This window comes from Lepisma saccharinum, chromosome 9 (genome assembly GCF_977018435.1).
Source record: "Lepisma saccharinum chromosome 9, izLepSacc3.1, whole genome shotgun sequence".
Lineage (NCBI taxonomy): Eukaryota > Metazoa > Arthropoda > Insecta > Zygentoma > Lepismatidae > Lepisma > Lepisma saccharinum.
In genome coordinates, this window is record NC_139237.1 from 82,499,305 (window position 1) to 82,525,224 (window position 25,920).

Below are 25,920 nucleotides of genomic sequence, written 5' to 3' on the forward strand. Positions count from 1 at the left end.
TCATCATCTCACTGATATTAATAATATTATTTACAATTACTGATCGATTCTACCCTGTATTAATACATCAATATATATATATAAAAAAATACCTACTGTGTAATCACAAAATTCAGTTTGTTTCTTCACATAACATGGGTACAAAATCAAAGGAGACTTGTAATTTTGTATAACTTCCAGGCTCCCTGAAAGTGAGAGCTTCATTTTTGCGGACTCCGCGAACGATAAAAACGTTGGAAATATACCGGCAAATAAAATTGAACCGATAATTTCCGATACTGCTACATAGGCATCGCCTCAGACCTAATAGAGGAAAAGGTCTAAATATGGGCCCCCCTTTTGTATTTTGTCATTTTGGGAGAAAACAAATTAATATATCAAGCACCTGCCTTTAAAATGCATATCTATGAAATATATACTAAAATCTAATAGCATGCTAAAGTATAAAAGGTCTCCATTTCTCTTATAAAAAAAAAAACAATTTCCAAAAAATGGTAAAATAATGTATTTGAAAATTGTGGTCTAAATATGGGCTACTAGTGGAAATATCACAAAAAGCAATTAAAATCGCTAAAACATTATAAAATTCATATTTATGACTAATCTGTTGTTTTGAAAATCACGCGGAATGGGAAAAATTGAAATTAAGAAAAAACATCCAAATATTTGTTGAAAATCTGATCTCAACATTAGACCTCATATTTAGACCACCACGCTATTTTTCTTCTTCAATTTGTTTTCGCTCTCTGTGGTACATATTTAACAAACAAATCATGGCATTATAAAAGCCCATATTTGTTTTATGTACCGCTAATATCATAACCTATACAAAGCAGATGAGAATTCAGGAAACGCTGAGTTAAAACATACCTCAAAGAAGTTTTCGGAAGTCGTAATTCTATAACAGGGTCCAAGGCCGAAACTAACCACCACTTTATCTTGCGAATTGGCGACGCAACCTTTGTCCTTGACAGATAACCAGTTCCCATAGCCTCTGCCAAGCTGCAGCACCCGGGAGCGCTGATAACTCAAGAGCCCATATTTAAAGCTTCGCCCATATTTAGACCTTCTCCTCTTTTATATACAGGCCTACACATTCACAAAATGAGGTTGAACTTTGGACCCCAGAAATCAAAACGAACAATTAGTTACTAGTTTTTACATTGCAGGAGGGGACAGCTCCCATGCCCCTCCGCTTCCGTCGCCGGCGACTGTCACCACGCGAGGAGAAACATAAACAACAATGATAATATTCAGCGTTCTGAGTGAATCTCAGCAAAACCACTTTCGGATTACAACGTTTGCCGTGCGTAAACAAGAACAGAAACGCCATTTTTCTTTTTTCTTTTTTTGTTTTTTTGCCCCCCAAATTTGAACGCGAGGGAAACCACTCGCGACTTGGTCGCAGTTTGTTTTTCAACTGGAGCTCCTGAAGCAAAAACACGGAGCGCTGTTTGTGCAGTTATCCCCCTTTGTTTGCGCTCGCACTGTCGCCCTGATATTTAAGCAGGTTGCACATTTGCGCACAGAATGATTGCATCTTCAAACATCCTTGCGAAAATGTGAAAATTTGTGATGTTTTTTCTCATTATTAAAGAGGCATTATGGGGCTACGATTTCCACATTATACATCAACTCACAGCTACACATGTAGAGAAGAACTAGGAGAGGTTTAACTTCCTGTACCTCAAGTACAGAAACAAATTATTTTAATTTATTATTATTGAGAAGTCATAGCTGACCAATCACAGAAAAATGTCAACCTTGACGGTCAAAATTATATAACAGTGTTGTTACATTGTTTTAAAGGAGAACATCTTTAGATTGCTTGTTTCTAAACTCTAAAATTTGTCTGTCAAATATCACTTCAAGCACTATTCCACTGTGATTCAGAAAATCATAGGTTGCCAATTGTGTCAGTCTGTTACCACATTTGGAGAAATTTTGCTATTCAAGACGAAACACTACCTCTTGTAAATTTCATGGGTTATATTTTATTAATGATATGTTTTCATTGTATTCATTGATTCTCTGTGCGTTTCATGAATCATCTACAAAGGGGACAAAATATAAATAAAATTGCTTCTAAAGTGTCAGTCTGGAATTTCGCAGATAGCAAGAACAATTAGATGGGTGCAAATAAATAATGAGTACTTTTTGTTTTTTCTTATATTTGGGTAACGTTTGGCTAATTCTGACAATGAGGATGAATGATGATTTGATTAAGACGATAACTGGATACTCGCGAAGAGTAAATAGCAAAGACAATATCATATTTTATCGGTTACATAGCATTTTACTAATAAATTTGTGCTCTCTACTCTGTCCTTGATTAGCTGACTAATACATTCACTAAATTTTAAAAGGTTTTCATTAAATCACGGCATTTATGTACGTACTATTAGTGTGTTCTTTACATTTCACTTGTTGTATAAACTAATATTTATTTTGTAACAATATCATGCAGTAGAAAGACCTGTTTATTTAGGTGAAATTCGGTTATCAGTGTCCATATTGAAGTTTTTTATATGTATTTCTCTTAATGTACAGTATTGCAATTTGATGACATGTACTTGTATATTAAAAGTTGTATCTAAAAAAAGTCGAAAATATTCATACATGTAAAGGCAAAGTTTCACAGAAAAACCGGATTTACAAAACACGTTTGTTAAAGCTTTTTGGTAAGTGCAAACAAAAAGTTTACTAAATTTGGTAATTTTTACTTTTTTTTTTTTTTTGGAACTGAGCAAATGTGCAACGATTAATAAAATAATTTCGTTCTGGTGAACAATTATTTGTGTGTCGACTATTTCAACAAATATTTAGTAGTTTCAAGAAACAATATTTTTAGTTATTCCAATGATGATATCATAAAGTAGCAGCCAAAAGCCCTAACCTTCGTGCATGCTTTCTCAGAACGTTATTATAAGAAATCCAAATGTTTAATAAGCATGTCTACGGTGGCCTTCTTGTGATGACGTCATAAACAGCAGACAGGCCTGCTTGTTAAGGATGGCTTTGGGCTCTCAGTGTGCATGCATCTTTTAGATGATGTGGAGAACCACATTAATAATGAGAAGGTTTCTTCGTTGTAGGTGTACCGGGTTCGATAGATCAGCCTCCGCCGATGCCAGGGACTGGTCCCATGGGAGAATTCGGAAGCTTGAACCCAGAACCTCCGTTCCTGCCACAAAACGACCTCATGTCACAAAGGTCGAGTCCTGAGTACATCACACCAGGTAGGCAAAATTACAAATCCTTAATTTTTTCTATCAGTGTTTCGTATACAGGGTGTTTCAAAAATACTTTTACAAGCTTTGAGGGCTGGTTCCTCAAACCACAACAATAAAAAAAGTTCATATAAACATATGCCCGAAAATCCTTAGTTTCTCAGTTATTAATGAAAGAACATAATGACACATCTGTTCGATATTGTCAGCTTATTAGCATGTTGAAACTGTCATCAAGTCAGAAACTCATAATAAATGTTCAAAATGTCCTCCTCTTGCTTCCACACACACGTCGGAGATGCACTGGCTCATCTACCATGACAGATGGATTGGTAGGGGAGGACCAGTTGCATGGCCTGCACGTTCCCCTGACCCCAATCCTTTGGATTTTTATCTGTGAGGCCACCTAAAACAATTCGTTTATGCAGCAGACATTCCTAATGCAGAGTCACTTCATCAACGTGTCATGCAAGCCTGCGAAACCGTTCGACGCCGTGTGGGAGTATGTGAAAGGGTGCCCTGGTCCATGATCCGACGCGTGCATGCGTGTGTGGAAGAAGAGGAGGACATTTTGAACATTTATTATGAGTTTCTGACTTGATGACAGTTTCAACACTTGCTAATAAGCTGACAATGTCTAACAGATATATCATTATGTTCTTTCATTAATAACCGAGAAACTAAGGATTTTCGGACAAATGTTTATATGAACTTTTCTTCTTGTTTTGGTTTGAGGAACCAGCCCTCAAAGTTTGTAAAAGTATTTTTGAAACACCCTGTATATGCCAGTTGTCTTTAAATGTTTCTCTGTGTGAACTCAAATGTTATGCACTTTTGCTGTAGTAATTTTCACAGTTAAGGAGCCTTCAGACCGAAGTGAGAGTCTGAAGAAAAGCATGCACTGCTCATCCGCTTCCAACAGGCAGAGGCGATATGATGCAATATTTAGAGAAAACGACCAAGTCCGAGCGACACGTGTTGCTTGTCGCTTCGGTGTGAACGATTGCATTTATTTCTTAAGGTTCGTTACCAAGTGATACACTTGTTGTGCGTCGCTTCGGTCGGTAAACCCCTTTAGGGAGATTTCGGACTGAAACGGAACAAGTGATACGAGATACGTGTCGCTTGGTGACCAACCATCAGAAAATATGCAACCGTTCACACCGAAGCGACACTACAAGCTGCACGTGTCGCTTGCCGCTTGCATGTTGCCTTGTTTTGTTGTCAAAACGACAGAAGTGACTAACGATACGTGCCCCTTCACCGCGCATGCGTGGTGACACAATGTACGCCATTGACAAAACGGCTTAGTCTGAGCAACACGTGAAGCTTCTCATGTCGCTTCGGTCTGAAAGGTTGCATTTATAACTGACGGTTCTCTTCCAAGTGACACATGTCACTTTGGTCTCAAAGCTTCTTTCATGTGTTACTTCTGTGTAAATTAACACATTGTGGGTTGCGTGTGTATCAACTGAGGTCCTATCTAGATTGTAGGTGGCGATCGTAGCGATTCACGGAAAAATGCATAATTGTTTTGACTCCAGCAGCACATTAAAGTGTATGAATTACTCGTGATGCACTGTTGCTCCATCGAAATAATTACCACAGAGATAAATTATATAAAGAAATGCATTAAATAATGTTTATATCAGCTACTGTTCCATTTGATTGATTGATTGATTTGTTGTTTTAAGTCCACTTTATGCGCAGTAAGGCTAATCGGGACTGGATCTACAGTTTAAAGTGGGATCCGAACCACTTGTGCCTCCACCGGGTATCGAACCCGGGACCCCTTAGCTACTGTTCCATGTAATGCACTAAAATACATCATTTGACAGATCAGCCCGAGGGTGTTCGGAAAGTTACTTTTTAAATGTAACTGAGTTATAGTTGGTTCAAAATAACCCCAAAAAATTATGTCAAGAAATGTTGTGAGCACATCACAGGTAAAGTTCTTTTGCCAACTATTAACAACAGAAATGTAGACACGTTAAAAGGAATGCATGTAACATGTGTCGACAGCCGAAACGAATGAACGTTACAAAAAATGAAAGAAAATACATAAAAAGTTCCAACGGCCACGTTTCGATGTATACCATTTGATACATTCGCTTTCCAACGCGCAGGCGCGGACTTTTAATGGCGAAAAAGCGTGTGTATATAGATGTTCTTCTATTGCCAATACATTCCCACTTGCTGTGACGTTATGTGTTGTTTATTCGTATGCGCCCCCTCCCCCGCGGTGTCTATTAAAACAACGATCGTGTATTCACCTGGGAAGACCAAAGGGGGTGAAAATTAGCCCCCAGCAGCAGAAGAACAGGGGGTGTAAATTGAACCAAAATAATAACAGCAAAGAAAGATCTTGTAGTTGTAATTTCAAATGAGAAGGTGTTTTAAACAAGGAAATAACGAGGGAGCGAGATTTTTTTTAATGAAGGAGGTGAAATTAATGATGATTAGGGGAGGCATGTGGCCGAGAATCGATGCTCCGGTAATATACGCGCAGGGTTTCAAGTTTATGGAACCCCTGGAGATCATCGTCCAGCGACAGGGCTTAAAAATCACTTCCGATCCGGGATCTCGGCTCTCCATTGTCGGTTAATAATTGGATCCACGACATGGCGGGGAGGGACGTTTTTATCGGAACATATTTTCATTTCTAGCGAACCACGGCGGTGCGTCGTTACGACCGAACGGCACACTTAAAAAACAAGAAGAGCCATCCCCGGCCATAAACAACACGGTATGCTCAAAGCAAAGATTCCCCCACAAACACATCTCTTAACACAATGTAGCACCCCTTCTCTCAGGTATTAAAAACAAGCCCTGGCCGTTTTCGCATTGGGTGTCACAATATAATTTACCTGTCGTAATTTACTACGGCCCTTCAGCCTCTATACAAAGCCCACCCCCACTCTTTCACCCCAATGTCACGATAAATGGCTTCGGCTCAGGATAAACCACACTGTGGACATGCCTTTTTGTAAAATAAAAAAAAAATTGTACCAGTTGCAATCGGTTTCGGCCTTTCTTTATAGTTTGTTCTTTATTGCCCTTCTCTTATACCGTGTTCGTCGAGAAAAATCAAAGGGACCATTGGTAGTTTGACGATCTGGTTGAAGTAGTTGAAACATGTAACAAGATAAGATGGACGGTACTAAACTTCTGCTAACAATACAGAGGGTGTTTACGTCAAACTAAGTACTCGGACAACATCTGCGGCATTTAAACACCTCTATTGTGGTTCCAGTTATGAATAGTGACAGACAGGACAAACAGAACCGCACACACGATCAGTAAAACGCTGACCTTCCAGAGTACCGAATACTAGACAACACTCGTACAAAGTCTGGTACAAAGTAACATCAAGCAGGAATGCCTACAGAGGGGATTCATGACGCGCCTGCGTCATGGAAACATTTTGGGGGAACAAGATTTTATACCAATTCTCCGTGACATTCGCTACGAGACTCGGCGGCAAGCGGCCCGGCGTCAGCGCTTGTCTTTCCCGGTGAACGGGGTCCGCGACAGTCACACGCTACAGTCTGTTTTTTTCGTTCTCCCTGCCTTCGCTCTCTTCCCCTTTCTGTTGACGTTGCAGACTGACGCCAGTATAATCCTCCCTCGGAAGTTGTGTTGTGTGGTGTCCGTGTGTTGAAGATTGTGGCTTAATATGGCACCACAAAAGTTTACATTACAACAAAGGATTTATCTTGTCGAGTGTTACTTCGGAAAGAGGAATTGTGGAGAAGTGCGACGATGTTTTGCAACGAAATTTCCTGGTGTTCCCGTTCCACATAGGACCACTATATTAAACATAGTAAAAAAGTTTAGAGTAACAGGGTCAGTTCTGAATAAAAGCGGAAAGAAAAACCCACGTGTACTTACTGAGGAAAAACTCGATGAGATAGGACACAGGTTAGAACAGTCTCCTCGGAAATCTATCCGCCGCCTCTCACAAGAAACGGGTATTTCAAAAGCCACAGCATTTAGAGCCGCTAAAATTCTTAAATTGAAGCCCTAATCTAAAAAAAAGTATACAAAGACAATCCGCACACCATCCGTGAGTTAGAAGACAGTATTGTACGAGAAATCGGGAGAATTACAGTAGACGAACTTACGAGGTCCGCGACTCTAGCGACTGACGCGGACCCCGTTCACCGGGAAAGACAAGCGCTGTCGCCGGGCCGCTTGCCGCCGAGTCTCGTAGCGAATGTCAGGGAATGCTCTGTATATATCTTCGCATAAAAATGGGGGGATCGCTTCTTTGACTTGTTATTGATTTTTAGTTTTGGTTATTATGTACAGTTTGTCTACCTACCTGTGGGTGGTCGCGGCGATAGGGTTGAAATGAAACACCGCCTCGTATGCCTTTAGGATCGGTTTGGAAATGGGGGAGGGGACATGCTGTTCTCATTAACACATGGTTAGTCAAGCAGACGAACTGTTAAGAATAAGGTTCAGTACACTAACAATGGCAATGAGCGTTTCATGTTAGCAAACATGAAAGTGAGCTTAAAGTACCTAAACTAAACATATATTGCTTAAAGATGTCTGTATTATATTGTTCCGCAAATTTTGTCTGACCAAAATAATTTGTGTAAATAATTTGGCATAAAGGATGGGGGCAAGGGGAATGTTCTACTTGCGGGGAGAGTGAGTCATAGGCCTTGGGGGGGGGGGGATGGGCACCCCTGACGCCAAGTATGATCTTACAAATGCTAAAAACTTGGTTCAACTTCTGATGTTGGCGTTGCTCGGCACCATATTGGTGTCTTGTTTCAACATTACAGTTCGCACAACACCAAGCATTGTTACGTTAAGTGTGGCAGTTGCATATTTTTCTGTCTTTTCTCTAGACCGAAATTTAGACGAAATGAAAAACACGCGGGAAAAAAATAATTAAAAACGGAAACAACAGAGGAAGACGAGATATAGGATTTAACGAAACAAACCTAGAATTATACACCAAGAGCCGGAAACGTAATGTGCACCACAATTGATGAAAGTCACTATTTGACCGGCAATGGCGTAACAGGTCACGAAGGATAATGAGGTCAATCACTAAATCCGCATTAACAACATTTTTTTTCTTTCATCAAGTACTGTTACTTGTAACGCCATTGGAAAGAAAACTACACAAGTCCGAAAACTAGAGACCGAGAACCAAATTACCTAAACGAAAATGTAACGGAACCTAGAATTAGAGTACATCAATAATGTTACTAAACGAGCGCAAGACCAAAAATTAGACGAAGTGAAAACTTGATGAAACTGAGAATAAGTTGATTGTGACGCCAGTCTACATCTACACCATAAAAAGGTGAACAGACGCAAAAAAGTAACCATGACTGTTTTTAACGTATCAACTGCCAACCTTTTTGACGTAATTATAATGATTCAGTTTCAAAAAATATATTTAAAATACACATAACTGCATTATAAATCATTATCCATCTATATGCATGATAAAATATTCAAATTTAAATAAAAAAACATGGTTGGGTCCAGGTATTGTCGATTAACAGGCAGACTGTTAAATAATAACGGTATAGTATTGTAAATTTCACAGTAACTTATAACAGTGTACACTTAGTAACATTTTTTTAAATATAATAGTCTATTCTGTCATTGTAGTTATGAATTTTAAATGTATAAACTTAGTTAAATTCCAAAATTCCAAAATTATACTGTTTAAAGTCAGATCCGAGTCACTGTGTAATGTGCCTCCATCGGATAGTTTCATATTTGCAAAATGTTTATTTTTCCAATATCTATATATGGATATGTATAACTTCAAAACTTTTCTTACCTTTGATATAAAAGTTTTTATTCTTGAAAATTTATCGACGAATTTAATATATTGTTATAAGCAGCTATCAGCCTGAACATAAGATTTGACACAAACATTTTATCCAACCAATGGTACAAACATGATTACAAAGGTTAGGTTGAATGAAATACTACTTTCAAAGGTGTTTTTAATCGGAGGCAAACTGGAAACCGGACCAAAACGTTATAAACATGTTGAACGATAGCAATCCTTGGGACCCTTTGCCGCCATGATGCTTTTCTGTGGTCGCCATCTTGTTCTGCCAGTCGCCATATTGATTTCTTCCACTTCTCATCAAAAAACAATTGTGACAAACAAACTGAAGGCTAGAGCCGGGCCAATACTTCTATATGTGTTTTAAGTTAAACTTGTGCATGATTTACTTGTTGAAATATTCAGGAATGGAATTGTAAAATGTGCCAAATTTTTAAAACAAACAGGAACCTTATGCGTTTTATATGTAACTGATTCAAAATGCAATTTTGTTCTTAAAAATAAGTGCATGACGATGACAATGATCAAGACTCAGCTCTATATTTCTTCTTTTCGTCCTTTTTAGCAGACTTGTGGCCTGAAACATCGCATGCTTGTCCAATGCCTCAAATCTCCCCCCGTGTATCGAGGCCGCTCGAAGTAGCCAACCTACATTGATGCTCATCTTGCACAGTAAGTTTCTTATCCTTTATACATCACATTTAGTTTAGTCTTGCGAAGTCTATAATTTCTCTACAATATCCACCTACTGATACTAAACTAGGTACTATTAAACTTATTTAGTTGAGAACTATTGTATTACATTATCCACGAACAACGTGACTAATAACTACTTATTTAATATTGACTGTAGGTGCATAATTCTTCAAATGAAGTTTTAGCTACCGTACGGACTATATTCTTACGCGTAAGATTTCTGCGGAAAAGTTGCCATCGGAAATAACTACCAATAGTATTTCTCAAGCAGGTCGCGTGCAATCCTTTACAATTACTTCCTTCTAGTTTTGTTCACATAAAGTTAACGCGCCGATTTGCTAAGATATTGCGAGGGGTAGACCTAACATCCGCCATCTTCGTTCCCTCCATTGAAAGACGATTCTGATTGGCTACTCTGGCGTACGGTGACGAAAGAACGAGCGAATTTTGTATATTTGGCAAAACAATTGACAAGGCAAGCGAAAGGCTCATTTCCAGTGTGGGATGTAGTTCAAAATCTAGTTATATGAAGAAAATAGTACTTTGAATTCATCGAGATAAAAATAGAAAAAATAGAAATAAATTAGTAAAAGGGCTGAAAAATTCAGAAGTATGGGTAACAAGGAAAGAATTGTGAGGGAAGTAAAAAAAATGGCTTTCAATGTAACCCAACTACAAGCAAAAATTAATAATAAAAAATTAAATTTGAGAACAAAATTGAAAATTCGTGATTAATAATAAAAAAAAAGAAGCAGATGAGTGAAAAAAAGAAATATTCACGGGGGAAAATATGAAAAAGATTAAAATATGAATAAGAATGAAAAAGGATAAGCGAAAAAAAAACATGAATAAGAATGAAAAATCATCACCGGTGAAACATTATGAGGGGGAATACATTTTTTTTTATGAAAGGACGCAATGAAATCTCAAAAATGTAATACTAATTCCTAAACACGCACATTAAGCAAAAACATTCAAATTGAAAATGTTAAAAGAAGGAAACAATACGTAAACAAATCCGAAAGCAAGACTTAAACAATTTCAATTTACGCAGACAGCAGCCAACTCTAATTTATCACTGAACACACAAACTTTGAAAAAAATATTGTTCGTTTCTTCAATTTATCCACTTCACTTAAATCGGATGCTCATTCTTGACCATAAGGATTTTTAAAAACTCAGATTTACATAATGTAATAAGGACATCGCAGAGAGACATTCCTAAAGTTGACCATCTAACAACATATTCTAGAAATACGATTTCAGGGCACGAATTAATGCGGGAATGGGGTTAGGGATTCCTCTCCCAATAGACCGGAATATCCCTGGCAAAAAGGCTTAACTTTCATCTCTGCAAGATATGTTTTTATATCCCCTCTTCCCAAGGGTACCAGCAGGATTTTTTTCCTCAGGGAGGACAGTTTCTTATAAACTTTACTATTATTATTAGTATTATTATTATTACAGCTATTATTATTATTACTACTACTACTATTACTACTACTTAGGCCTATATATTTTTAAAAACTTAAATACATTTATAATTTTCATATTCTATATATCTATATATATTTACATAACTGTATACTCAACATATTAATTCATGTAGGACAAAAAGTTTTTTTTATCGTTATATATTAGACTGAAACCTTAAATGTAACCCTACTTCAATAATAACAAAAATAATAATAATTGTTGCTGTAACTTACTTTGTCAGTCACAAAAAACAATATTTTTTTTTGTAAAATATCTTTACAATTTCACCATTCGAAATACATTAACTCTTTCCAGAAATCTCAGGGCGAGCAAGTGCCCCTCTCCCCCCCCTGCGGGCGCCCTTGTCTCTTCCCCAAAACAATACAACAATCACACTTGTAAATAAAATTCAAACAAAATTTTGCTTTCTAAAGTTCAATAATGGATGAAAAATTAATTTCGAGTGCCCCAAGCCGAATAGCAAATATTCGGGAAAAAGGTAAGTGTGAGAAAATGAATGTTGTTATTGTCACTGCTACTACTGTTACTAACATAATAATAATAATAATAATAATAATAATGAGGATTTATATTCTCCTGCAATAGAGTGGGTACAAAAACGGCTTCAAGTCCTCTCAGCAATTTCATCACACTTCCACATTGTCGCGATTTGACAAAAGTGTAAGAACAGCGGCGCAATAGCAAGAAAAATGTTTTAAATACATGTATATTTACATGTCCGTATAGAAACTATAATACCGGTTAGACAGGTGAAGAAAGTCACATTAGCACGATTTAATGTATGTAATAGCAAACTTGCTTCTTTTAATGATGTAACATAATTATACACTAATTTGTTTAAACACAGATTTTTCAGTAGCGGTAACATATTTAAGCTAGAGAACATCGTTGATAATTGCATGCTATTTGAACGATTATGTAAAACAATCGTGATGTTAATTTCTTACGCAATGTTCCGTAGGATTAGACAGCGCCGCGTTTCACCGTAGTTCCCTCGGTCCATGGGTCGGCGACGGAGCTGCCACCTACCGGTTGGATTGCAGGAATGGGGTCGCGTTGTGGGAGCGCAACACACGCGGCCCTGCTTTTCTTCCGTGTTCAACGCGTTTGATATTAAAAGAAGGGGGAGTTGGGGGCATATCTCCCCTTACATTGTTAACTTCGTTTTTGATGCAGTAAATTAAGGCACTGATCAAGGACTTAAGTGATGATTGATTAATATTAGTGGGAGAGTACTTAACTCCGATTGAAAGCATAATTTTACCATAGTTTTGCTTTAAAATATTAAAAAATTACATCAGAATATAAAAATACCTGTTTGTGTAATCGTATAATATGGATTTTTCACATAACACTACTGAAAAATCAAAGGAAACAGATAATTAGGCTCGTGCGACATTTTTGCGGATCCCGAGAAAAATCAAAAGTTTTCCCAATGTAAGCCGGTATCGATAAATGAAATTCAACCGACGCCGCTGGTATCGACATACTTTACAGACTATACTATTGTAATTACAATAATTTGAGAGAAAATAACAATTATTTTTTAGCAAAGACATCTCTAACAACTTTCTAATATCACAAAGCTACCATGCTTGCATTTTGCACAAACAAGTTCCCAATATAACCACTCCACTCGCTGCTTAGACAGTTCCTGTTTACGACATCGGGAAAGGATTAAGTTTGTAAATCGATATCAGAATGAGGCTGCTATGTAGGGCGCATTAGACACAAGGATTTCCCCATTAACGCGCTGTGCAAATGCCGTACGCGTATGCTTGCTTTAATAATAAAAGTTGCCATATTTCGTTTTGTTTTTTTCCATCAATATTTTAGATCCAAACGAGCTTAACATTAGTCTCATCATGACTAATTTGGAAGTTCGAAATCCTGTTCCATATCTCCCATTAAACAATCTTCTGCACACTAACTAGCTTGACTGTCAAAACAATGGAATCAAAATGTAGGTTAAATGTATGTTCTGGTCACATATAGTGTTATATCTAAGAGTATCGTTTTTCAAAGCATCACGAAATACATATTTAGATTTTCTTACCAAATACGCCAAGAGAATTATTCAAATTTTGCAAAATTCTCAGTTCCAACAAAAGTAAAAAATATAATTAATTATATTTGGCAGAGAATTACTTCAATAATTCATACATTATGATTAGTGTTGAGAATTACTTGAATAATTCATACGTAGCTTATTTTTGGTGGAGAATTGCTTCACTATTTCACATATGATCCATCCTTGGTTGAGAATCACTTAAACAGTCCTCAAAATTCCTGATAATAATATGGTTCTGATTTTTTTAATTTCTTAATTTTATATATAGATAATATATATATATATATATATATATATATATATATATATATATATATATATATATATATATCCACAAATACAGAATAGTATTTTTTTTAAACACTAAATATCAATGAAGGCTAGAGTGAAAACTGCAAAAATTAAAAATTAGTTATTTATGTTAGTTGAATAGTATACAAGGGGTGTATTTTGTAGATTTTCCAGGAAGAAAAAAATTCTCTATTTTACACTACAAACTTCCATCATCAGAAAAATTGTTTTGGATTCATCTTACCATTAATCATATGGGCTTCAATATGTATTCAGTAAATGCAATAAAAATTGCGAATAATTATAGTTTACATAGTTTTAAAAAGGAAATTCACTAGGTTGAAGAAATAAACTTCACGTTATAAGGTTACAAATAAGGAAAACTTAAAGGCGACAGTAAAGAATTGCTTGTGGATCATTTTTCTGTAGGTTAATAATATAACTTTGGAGTTAAAATGTCATAATGTCCACTTTATGCACATATACGCTAATTGATTGATTTACTTTATTTTACTTCACTTCTTGTGCCACTTTTGGCTAATTTGCGAAGATGAGGATGAGTGATGATATGATTAAATTGATGAATGGACACTCGCAAACATCCATGGCCAGGCCAGGATTCGAACCCGGCACGCCTGGCAACTATCTTCCATATTCGCGTGCATTGCTAAAAATAATAAATATACACCACATACAAAATAGTACGCTTAAGAATAGTTTGCAGAATTTGCTTTAAACTGATATGACAATAACAATGACTCTTGTTCGGTGACAAATAAAGTGTGTCCTGTCGTGCTTCGAGTTGTGCTCAGGGCATGGATGTTTTGTTCTGTTCATTTCTTATAATCACCATTGTACCTTACGCACTGGCGTACGCAGCGGGGAGCTGATGGGGCTACGGCCCCTCCAAAAATATTGAGAAAATTAAAAAAAAATAAAGTAAAAATCGGTTAAGAACGCCCCATTACCAATGTTTGTTTTCTAATAGAGTGAAAGGTTCCCGATATATGAAATATTTTATATGTATCCCACACTCTTAGAACGAAGCTATGACGCTAAAGCTACTATCCACCTTTACAATTGCAGCTCCCCCTGAAAAAAATCCTGCGAACGTTAGTGACCTTAAGCGATATAAACTACAAAAACAAACAAAAGCACAACGAAACCTACATTCCGTTTGCTTTAACATTATTAGTCGCTTTTCCTCATCTTTAAGCCAATCATATAATGTATAGGATGTAGATTAAAGTGAGCAGGGGACAATCACGAAGAAACACTCCTGCGCAGGCTAGAAGTCAACGCTCTCAGCCACCGAGGTGGCTTTTCTGTATTTTATATATTAATTACAATCTGTGCATTTATCAGTGAATAAATAGTAAGTCTCATAACTAATGGAAATTACTATCTTTTTTTCCAGGCACCTTGGATTCCCACACAGAAATACGATGGAGCTGATACGCTGAAGATTAAGGTCGAACCATTAGAACTTTAGTTCGTATTTACTTCAAGAGATGGCGCCACCGAATATACCGAAGATAAAATCATTGGAATTGCGTTCCTCAATGCGGTAATGCGGTTTGAAGATTCGTGGCAACGCAAGGCGTGTTTTCTGTGTTGTGCTGTGTTTGTTTACTAAACACTACAGTGCTTATAATTATATATATAAAGAGATATTATCGAGAGACGAACAACTAAAAGTGCCAAAAACAAGTGAATTAGTGGTCTCGTTAAACATAAGTCGATCGAAGTGGTATAGCAGAAAAACAAATGAAACAGTACGATTATTTGTTTCTTTCTTTTTTTTTTTGAAGAATTATTTAAGGTGTATTGTATTACGTCCGGAGTTTAAACTCCTACCGGAAGCTGAGCGAAGTTATACATGAAGTAAACAAAGTTAGTTAAAAAAAATCGTCACTATACATATATGAACTATCTCTATATGTGTGCTGTATTTTTCATGTGCTGTTCGACGTGGACATTTTCAAATCTTTAATTCTGTTTTATTTCTCACCTAGCCCGGTCTTATTTTTTTGGTATTATGGAGGAAAACATATGAACAAGCAGTATATGTACATGCATGACTGATATCAAAAGAAACCCCGCCAATCAGACCAGTGGATAAATATTATGGGTTATGTACGTATAAATCTATCCATTAAAATAATGAATTCTATATACCGCTTGACTTCATGTGACCATATCGTCACATTAACATGGCTGTATATTTCTGTGTACATAATTTATGTAGATATACAATCTAGCTTAATGTTGTGATGCGACTGTGAAATTTCAAATGCAAAAAAAAGTTAAAAGGTTTTTATGTGATCAGTTTGTGAAAATTATTTTTGAAAATTGCTGTATTTTTCCCGGAGCTTTTGTTAACTGAATATGCTACTGGTCCTCTACGAGTTTATGTTTTGTTACGTTTTAAGTGCAGGAAAAAAATCACATTGTTAATTTTGAAAATTTTCTTTGCTACTTCAGTAATTGGTCCAGCATTTGTGACCTGATATAAATACACGTTGTGAGAAATTTTTGCTCACTGTTTTTTTTTCCTTCTCAGCTGTTCAAGGAGAAATAAACATTTCCGTAATTGCAGTGTCTTGTGTTTCCATATATTTCCCACTTCCAGGGATGTTGGGGGGCTGAGGGGAACAGGCTCACAGAATATTATGAACGAAAGCATTGACGTACGGCACAACTAAAGTTTTATTCGAACAGGTGTTCTCGGGTTACTAGTAAGGTTAAATTGGAGTTGGCTTGCAACGTTTCGAGGGCATACATTGCTCTCATCTTCAGGGAATGTGAAGATGAAGATGAAGCAATGTATGCCTTCGAAACGTTGCAAGCCAACTCCAATTTAACTTGGCTGGTAATCCGAGATCACCTGTTCGTATCACGTCGCAAGAAAGCTACAATTCCTAAAGTTCTATTGTTTTTCGATTTAGTAACTCATTTCACTCTCAATCACGGTCATCGTTAGCGGAGGGGCAGGGGGAGGTGTCCCCCCAATAATATGATAAAAATATATATGGAAGATATTGGTGTATTATACATTACGACTACCCTCAATGAACTCGAAGGCAACGACGCTTATGCTCTCGATACAAACGATCCTGTTAGTGAGAGATTTCAGACCGAAGCGACACGTGTCGCAGGTGACTTGAGGATTTCGCCAATCGCCTGTGCAGCTGCGGTGTGAAAAGTTGCTATTGATTGATTGGTTCGTTCCCAAGTGACACGTGTCGCTTCGACGTGAAATCTCCCTACGAGTCACGTTTATATATTCGTGTTGGTATTGTTATACTTCGCGACCATGATTAAGAATGATGGTTACACGAAATTGATGTAGTAACACCAATATGCTCAGACACCACTCGAACGTGGAACTTTCGGAAGTGAGTTCGTAAGTCGACAACTCAAGACTCTTAAAAAAAGAGTTACCTTAATGAAATTTATTAATTATGAAATGACATACACTGTTGGTTCAAAGTATAATGACCAATAAAAGGTGCGGACGGGGTTCAAGATCAGAAATGGAGAAAATATGAAATGTATATTCGGCGTTTTGAAAAAATGATTATATTCTAATATCTGTTCAGGACAAAGACAATTATCAGTATTAATTGCAATTTTAATTATAAATACTACTTCGTCATGGAGATGCGTCAAACGTAAGTATCGTTTTTAGAATGTTGTCCTAGTAAAATGCCATTCCTATGAACACAGACATGTACATTCATCATAGCAACTTATGGACATGTTGGTCCAACGTCGATAAAATTATATTTTTGCAATATACGTTACCCGTGCCTCAATAACATGCAACTTCCCAGGTGATAAACAATTTCCATTATTTTTCATATCTGTGTTTAAGTCCTCTTTATACATTGATAGGCTAATCAGGACTGGACGTACAGTTTAAAAGTTCGACTCTTTCTCAAGACACCCAAACGTCGACCTCACTTCCACGTAGTAGACACCTTCGACTGCATTTTGCAACCTAACGAGGCTCTGGCGTCTTGTCCCATGGCCAGTGAAATCTTCTATGGGAATTTGTATTGTGTTGGGGGCTATTCATGTGTGTTTGTGATTGCCCCTTCATCCATTTCATATTATCGCCGTTCATAATCATCTTCGCAATTAGCCAAAAGTGGCAGAAACTATGTGCCTTCACCGGGTACAGGCCCGTAGCCAGGAATTCTTTGTAGGGGGGGCGAAGTGAATCCTAGAGGGGGCAAATTTTTAATATATAGTGTCGCATTGGCAGATATAACAGGGTACACAGAGGCACTTGCCCCCTTCCCCAAAAGAGATAAGTAACAGAAAAGGGATGATATCTTGAAACTGCAACGAACAAAAGAACTTCGAGCAACATTGAATAGCAATATTTCGATAATGACCTTTCCAGATTGCCAAAGAATATGAAGTTTAACATAAACACCTAGGTAGGCTAATAGGGACTGTATCTAATTGATATTTACAGGTCGATAATGTTAATAGATGATTAATATGCACCAACAACTTCGGGGCGCTCTGCAGAACTGATTAAGGGAGCCATTTAAAAATCATGTTTCATAATGATTCCCTCTAGTTTCCAGTATGCAAGATTTTTACGCACAAAGGAATCTAACGAGAATCCAACAACACCATTGTGTTGTGTTATGCAAGAAAATAGAATTAATTAAATAATCATGGTTACATATTACCTACACTTTGATGAATTGTGTAAAAATTTGTAGCTATTACACTTTTTTTGTACTTGCTAAAACATTAAAACATGGGTCCCTTAGTCCACCACTGACTCTATTTCTTTCAAAGGGGAGACTCTTGCATCACTACAGACAACGTTTGCCTACTGGTTACGTTAATCATTTTGCAAAATATTGTGTGAATTGTATTATATTATAGTTGAAATACATGTGTTTGACACCTGACAAACAAATAGGAATCCCTTGATTGATCAATGACTTCTTGGATTACAGTGTCATCATTAATATTTCATATTAAGTTTCATAGAAATAAATTGTTTCATAGAGATCGTTTGGCTCCCAGGGCCGACTCCTGCTGCCCCATAGCTATGGATCTGAACTTGGACTATAAGAACAGCAGACATTGCGAGCGAAGCGAGCAAGAAAATTTTACAAAATGTTTTTTTTATTTGTATAAAATTTAAAATCGAGGGGGACAATTGCCCCTCTGTGCCCCTTGAAAGTGCCCTTGGCCATCTGGTAGAAAAATGCAAGGAACACGTAAAAACTAATTCCATTATGTCCAATTGTCCTGCTATTCTTAGATTCTCCTAGTCTTGTTTTTTTACTTAAATGTTTGCTTCCCCTAGAATGGACTTCTGTCCAAGGTCAGGGGGAGGGGACAATGCCCCCTGTAGTTGCGGCACTGTTTATGAGTGTGTCTTCATCAATTTCACGTCATCCTTCATTGTTGCGATTAGCTTTAAGTGGCAGAAAAGTAACGCAAATTAGCAAATATCAAATATCCACTCCCTCTCTCTATCACACTATTACCAAAAGACAGACTTTGGGAACAAAAATTTAAGCAATTCAAAGTTCATAGCAACATATCCAAGAAAACATCCGAACACATTAGGCACCTGTAATACAAGACTACTCAAAATGTCACAACTGTTCTAGATACTAAAAATTGTGAAATCATTTCCCGAAGTCTAATCTGGAAGGGAATTTTTCCCCCCAATCCTGATACGACATTATACGGAATCCCATACACCCTAATAAATCACAAAATCAATAAGTGTCTTTGTAATGTTGCTAGAGTAACACATGATATAATTGTAAAGATTAGTGAGAATTATAGGTAAGAATGTGTTCTGTATTTTTCACAGGGGGGGCAGAGCAGGCTCTCAGGGGGGGCAGTTGCCCCCCCTGCCCCCCCTCTAGCTACGGGCCTGACCGGGTATTGAACCAGGGGTCCTTGATTACAAAGAGACGACGTTATCACTGCGCCATTTGGGATGCCCTGGTAAGAAATGAAATGAGTGTGACGATTTCTCAGAGGGTATTACTCGTTATTTTACCAGGACCAAGGTATATAAAGTAGTACAGTAAAACCTCGTTAATGCGGACCCCGATAAGCCGCCAGACTTCGCATAATCCGTACAGGCAAAAATTTTAAATGTGGCTAGAAGTCAACAATCGCATTCGTCGTACGTACTGCATTATATGTACAGTATTGCTTTACATTTTACTATACTGTATAGTTTATTTAGGCCTATACCCTTTAAATACAAAAACGTGTTTTGTTGCTCTAAACGGAGTTTTAATGCAGTTTCTACTGTACTTTAAGTTATTTCAGTTAATCCGGACTTTCGTTAAGCCGGTCAACTTATCCCCCCATTAGTCCGGATTAACGAGGTTTTACTGTATTATTCAAATACATAATACATCTTTCTACACCCTGGATTATGTTTCTTTAACAGTGAAGGTTGTCCAGACATAATGTAAAAAAGTTTCCAGACTTATTTGCTCCTCCTCTCCTCGTCCTAACTTCATCATACTCTACACTTTACATTATACAGGGTGTTCATAAAGTGTAGAGCCAAGGGGAAAATGTCAAGAAATGCACTAACACTTGTTTCAATAATTATATACAGGGTGAGCCTAAAATAAATAAATTAAACGCGTTATAAATCGAAAACTGTTTGTATTATTAGGAAGCATTACCTGCACTTTTCGTTCGTTTACGTGACGTCAGCATCACGTGAGCGCCCTTGATGTCAGTCGAGCAATATGGCCGCCAGCAAGGTAGAAAAGGCTTTCTGTGTGCTTGAATACAATTGATATCTGTCGTGTTACAAAACGGTCACAAAGAACATTTGTAACTTAGCCGTGTAAACTTCAGTAAGTATTTCAGTCATGTTATTAAGACTGCTGTTTCTGCAAAACTTTGTCTATTTCTTTTAAGGATCACCCTGTATATCTCTACAAAACATGTTCTCCATTTCCACCGTTATTCACCACACTCAGCTGGAGACGTTTGACCATGTTCCCCCGCATAGGCGTGCGCACGGGGAAGGGGGCGGCAAAGAAGGGCAATTGCACCCCCTAATCATGGACGTCTGCAGATTTTTTACAGGGAGGGCCAAGCAAGCAAGGTATTTTTCCTACGAGGCATATTATAGTGTTGCCATCTCAAAGTTTGAAATTATCATGTTCCTGCATCCCCATTTTAATAATTAATGTAAATTACTGAGACTGAAATCAAAGTATATGTATGAAATATGTACTTTTAAGGTTGACCTCCTTGCCACCCCGCCTCTTCCGGACATCCATCCCATTTAACTTTCACCTAGATATTTAGTGTAGAGGACTCTTATCGCCGTTAATACACAATATTATATATACTCTTAAAGAAAATGAAGTATTTTCGAGCCTACGAAAGTTCTAAGCAATTACGAGTGAAGGATATTTCGTACATAATTGATCTATAATACGCCTAAAATTACACTAAGAGGATTTTCGGTTGGTCCGGGCAAACACTATACGTCTCTGTTTCGTACCAATTAATACAGTAAAACTGTAGGTGGAATGAGTTTTTTCTTTTCCGACTGAACTTTCATTAAGGTTTTTGCCCGGAGACGACAACTTAATGTAAATATTTTGGTAGGGCAAGATTGACAACATTTTTTTATGTATAATGTAGGTACTTCTTAAGGATTTTTTGCCTTCCCGCCCCTTAAGCCGGCGCCTACGTTCTTGCCCGACCCCCAATCAGAGGGTCAGCGAACGCCTATGTATCCCTGCATTTCTGGATCCAAAGACGCGCAGGCTACAGCAATATTGCTGACTTGGACGTAAAAATTAGAAGGTGTACTTGAAAACGAAACATTACGGAGACAGGATGTTCTCGTCGGTTTGGAATGCAGACCTTACAAATTCCATTACTTGCCTCATCCGTAGAAAGGTACCAGCCTGACAAACGGATCTGAATCGACAGGTATTGGAATTTGTATAGCCAAACAACCGAACCGATCTGAGAAGATCGGAAGGAAATTTCGAGATCAGTTTTGGATTTGGTTTGAGTGAGTCAACATCGAGGAAGACAGAGCGCAGGTATGTACCTGGAGGACGGAGGCGTCACTCCGAACTTATAAAGGTCTGAGCCTATTTACACAATCTCTCGCTAGTACCTTTTCTTCACCCTATACTTAGATCCCGGTAATAAAATAATAAAATAAGGGAAGGAGGAAACAATATGTTCGCGAAGATAATCCAAATTTCTGATTTTCGCCGCATACAGCTGTGTCCTCGGAATACATCAGAGGGCGAAATCTAGTGGGTTTAGATCGGTTGACCACGGAGCCCATTCCACCGGCCCTCTCCTGCCTCATTTTCGAGGGAACGTTTCGTCAAGTCAGTCCCATTATGTACACCTCCCAATATAGTTTTATAAAAAGCTAGGGAAGAGAGAAGGATAAATAGTTTGAATGAAGTGCGTGTGTGTGTGTGTGTGTGTGTGAGGGAACACACCAAAAAAAAACTGAAATGACACATAATTCCTTGCCAGCTTCGAAACAGTCGAGGTTTCCACGTCCTGTAAAGTTGCACGAGTAAAGAAGGAGGAAAAACAAATTAGGAAAAAGAAAGACAACGAAATAACCTCTAGCTTTGCTCTTAAAACCACTTTTAACTGCTCACCTTACTACCTGCGAATTGACCAATAAATAAGGCAGGTAGGATCCTTAAAGTTAGTGCAAAACTTCTATATCTACGCCTGTCCCGACCTTCCCTCGTGGGGGAGGACAAAAAGTGGGAATGGGGTTGAACTTTCCGAAAAGAATTAAGGACGCCAGCCACTCGCGGAGACAAGGGAATTATTAGTAGGCTCATAATATATTCACATCTAAGCCCTCTGCAGTGTATTTCAGCTTCTTGACGTAATTCTGTGAAGAGGGTTGAGAATTTTTATGTATAAGTCAGTGTTGCCAGGTGCCGTGAAATTATTAGTGAGATAAAAAAAAGTATTTCTATTGTTTCTTTTTTGTTTTGAGTTGGCGTTTTAAGTACACTTTTAGTGAAACATACGCTACACAACGAGTGGGACTGGACCTACAGTTTATAGTGGGATCCGAATCACTATGTGCCTCCATCGGGTATCGAACCCGGGACACCTTGATTACAAGGCGAGGACGCCATCAGAGAAGCATTGGCCAGAGTAAAAATGTTCGGCCCAAACCAGATCGACCAAAGGGGTGACGAGAAGAGGACAGGAAGTGGAAAGAGAAGAGTATTGCATTGCAGTAACCTGACTTCTATTCCGATCCAGGAAGAGACTCAAAAAGGTGAAGGATTGTTATTATTGTTATTACGCCTGCTGTTTGTCTTTCTTGATAATCGCGAAAATAAGAATGAATGACGATTTTTCGCAAAATATGACAGAAGCGTCCATTGAAATGCCGTCTACAAAATGTTTGGTAAGACATTTACGAAACACCAGAAATAAGATTGTAAAGACGCCACGGTATGTAATTACTAGAGCCCGCGGATTTATAAGCAAAATCAAACAGTAAAATAAGCAAGTTAATAAGCACAAAAAATAAAAAAAATAAGCATAAACAAATATAGGAAAATTCTGAAAAAATATTTGTTTATTAGATCTCTTACCTTATTCAAAGCTGTTACAGTATGTAAGGAAGGTCATCCTGAGATTTGAGATTTTCTTGTGTGAAGCTTCTGCATCTGTCAGTGAAGAATGATTTGTACAGTGAAAATGTTCTTTCCACGTAGCATGACATCACAGGCGCATGTGAAAAACACCACAGTTCTTCTTCGGTGAATTCCTCTTCAATGTCTGTTTCTTCACCAGAAATCTTTTTTATAAATTTGACACTGTTTTGTAACCGAGATTTTTCAGTAATTCCTGACTGAGCTTGTCCACAATTTTAGCAACACCGTGAGTTTCTGAAGACAACGTTACTGAAATTTCATCAACAAGAGAACGCGAATGTTGCAATGTATTATTTCGAGCATTCAACTGTGTTATAATATCAGGTAATTTGGAAAAATGATTATGGGTGTACTGTATCTTTTCTTGGATGCCGTTGCTCCCGTGCGGCTATTTAGAAGCATTGATCTCGTCATCCCAATGCCGTCGTGTGATTGAAATAGGATTGAAATATGACAGATTTGGGTAAAATATGCTATTTTAAACCAAAATCATAAAATATGCAAGCATAACCGTTTCCTGCAGAAATAAGCATTTATAAGCACTTTCAACCTTAGTTAAATAGCTCGTCAAGGTATGTAATACGAAGTATAACCTTTCTTCTTACCATTAGAAGTCTGGAATAGAATAGCTATGCATTTCGCTTACAAATCCGGGCTCTAGTAATCACAATAAAGTCTTCTGATTCTTCACCGTAAATGATAGCACAGTGAGTGGTTCCATAAAAAAAAATCATTAACAAGTTTGAACAATATTTTCCCGGCGATTCTTCTGTAATTGAAGTGTTCACGTTTCGTTAAAAATATAGATTTAAGCTCTGTAGAACCTCCCCTACCCCATCCGGTATAAGAAAACTAAACAGGAAAAATAACCTTTCTAATTGTGGACTATACTTTGAAATATTTGACATGGTAGAATATTACATTATAAATTTTGCTCAGAACTTCTAAATAAACCAAACATATAATCATTATTATCAATTTTTATACTATTTCATTGTAGTATACTTTCACGAATTCCAATGCAAAAAAAAAATAAGAATTTTGTACTTTGTATTTTTCGATTTCGTAAGATTGGCGCTGCCAGCAGTGGCACCAAATTATATTTGGGCCTGTGGGGCTCAAGCCCACCAAATAATTCGCCTATTATTAAGTTTATTTTGTATATTAAGCCTGTATATTTAAGAAAACAAAATGTTCCATCATTATACACCCAAATAATTCTCACAATTTAATTACTGACTGAGCGTTACCAAAATATTTCACAAAAATTTACACTACACATCCTTATTAGGAAATTTGGTAATATCTAAATTTCCTAATAAGGATGTGTAGTGTAAATTTTTGTGAAATATTTTGGTAACACTAAGTCAGTAATTAAATTGTGAGAATTCTTTTGGTGTATAATGATGGAACATTTTGTTTTCTTAAATATACAGGCTTAATATACAAAATAAACTTAATAATAGGCGAATTATTTGGCGAAGACGAGACGAAATTTCACATTCTCCTCCAGTGCAAAGAAACAGGGGAGGCAAGACAAAAATATATCAGGGAAATAGATGAAGATAACATTGAGAATATAATGACAAGCGTTATTAGGAGGGAGAGACCGAGAGGGGGGGAGACGCAAATAAGGAATCTGGGAACTTTCCTACATTACGCCTGGGTAAAGAGAGCAAAGAAGCTCAGTGGGGATAGCGAACATGTGTGAAAGAAGGGAGGGGTACCAAATAAATAAATAAATTCATAAATACATTTGAGGAAACGTAGGAACCACTCAGGTAACAGTGCAAGTATAGGGAAAGATTTGAAATGAAATAGTGTTTGTGAACTACCAAGCAGTGGTGAAGGGGGAAGCAGACTATAAAGGAGGAAGGGTGTAGGGAAAGTGCACGAAAATTTTTCACCTGTATGGTATGTATAGCTGCAAAGGCTCATACTGGAAATAAATTCTATTCTATTCTATTCTATTCTTATTAGGAAATTACGAAAGGGTAAAGACTTTTAACCATCAGGATTTATAGAACTGAAAACTCTCAAAAAAGGAAGGCAAAAAAGTACGGAAAATACAAATCGATAATCATCCACAGATTTTTCGTAATTTTCTGATTAAGCAGTTATCTGCAAAACAGGCACTAAAGACCAAAATAGGCAAAAAAAACAGCAATTATAAAATTCATGTATTCCTTTCAGAAATGCCCTACGTAAAAGCCTACGTTTTTCTGTCAATAAACAAGAAAGGTATTTCAGGGCTTGGAAGTTCATGAAAAATCTCTTTTTTTTCTGAACCTTGAAAGCGATGTTAAACTTGATTTCAGTTTGTTTCCCTTCGGGTAGAACCAGGAAACATTATTTTGCATTTTTTGTTCATTTTTTGGCCCTTTTTTTCTTGCTTTCAGGTCATTCTTCAGTATTCCTTGCCGTTTTGTTACATTTTCCTTCATTTTTAAGGTTTATTTTTTCTCCTCCCCTGTTATTTCGTGAATTTTAAATGCATTTGCTAGCATAACTCACATACTTAAATTTCCTGACATGGTCCTTTCAGCAAGTTTGCCATTAACCAAAAATATGGTCAATGGAAAAGCATAATGTTTTCAACTGAAA

The 25,920-nt window shown here is 37.2% G+C and overlaps 1 protein-coding gene across 4 annotated transcripts in view; it reads left to right on the plus strand.

The window, feature by feature from the left end:
• Lim1 (LIM homeobox 1) overlaps window positions 1-16,173 on the plus strand; it is a 182,293-nt gene extending 166,120 nt beyond the window's left edge. The window contains exons 5-7 of one of the 4 annotated variants that reach the window (XM_083129155.1): window positions 3,081-3,239; window positions 9,626-9,732; window positions 15,033-16,173. In XM_083129155.1, coding sequence (XP_082985281.1) covers window positions 3,081-3,239; window positions 9,626-9,717 — 251 coding nt within the window. In that variant the 3' untranslated portion in view covers window positions 9,718-9,732; window positions 15,033-16,173. The remainder of the gene's footprint in view (window positions 1-3,080; window positions 3,240-9,625; window positions 9,733-15,032) is intronic. The other 3 variants (XM_083129156.1, XM_083129157.1, XM_083129158.1) reach the window with 3 other exon arrangements.
• Window positions 16,174-25,920: the final 9,747 nt, after the last annotated feature.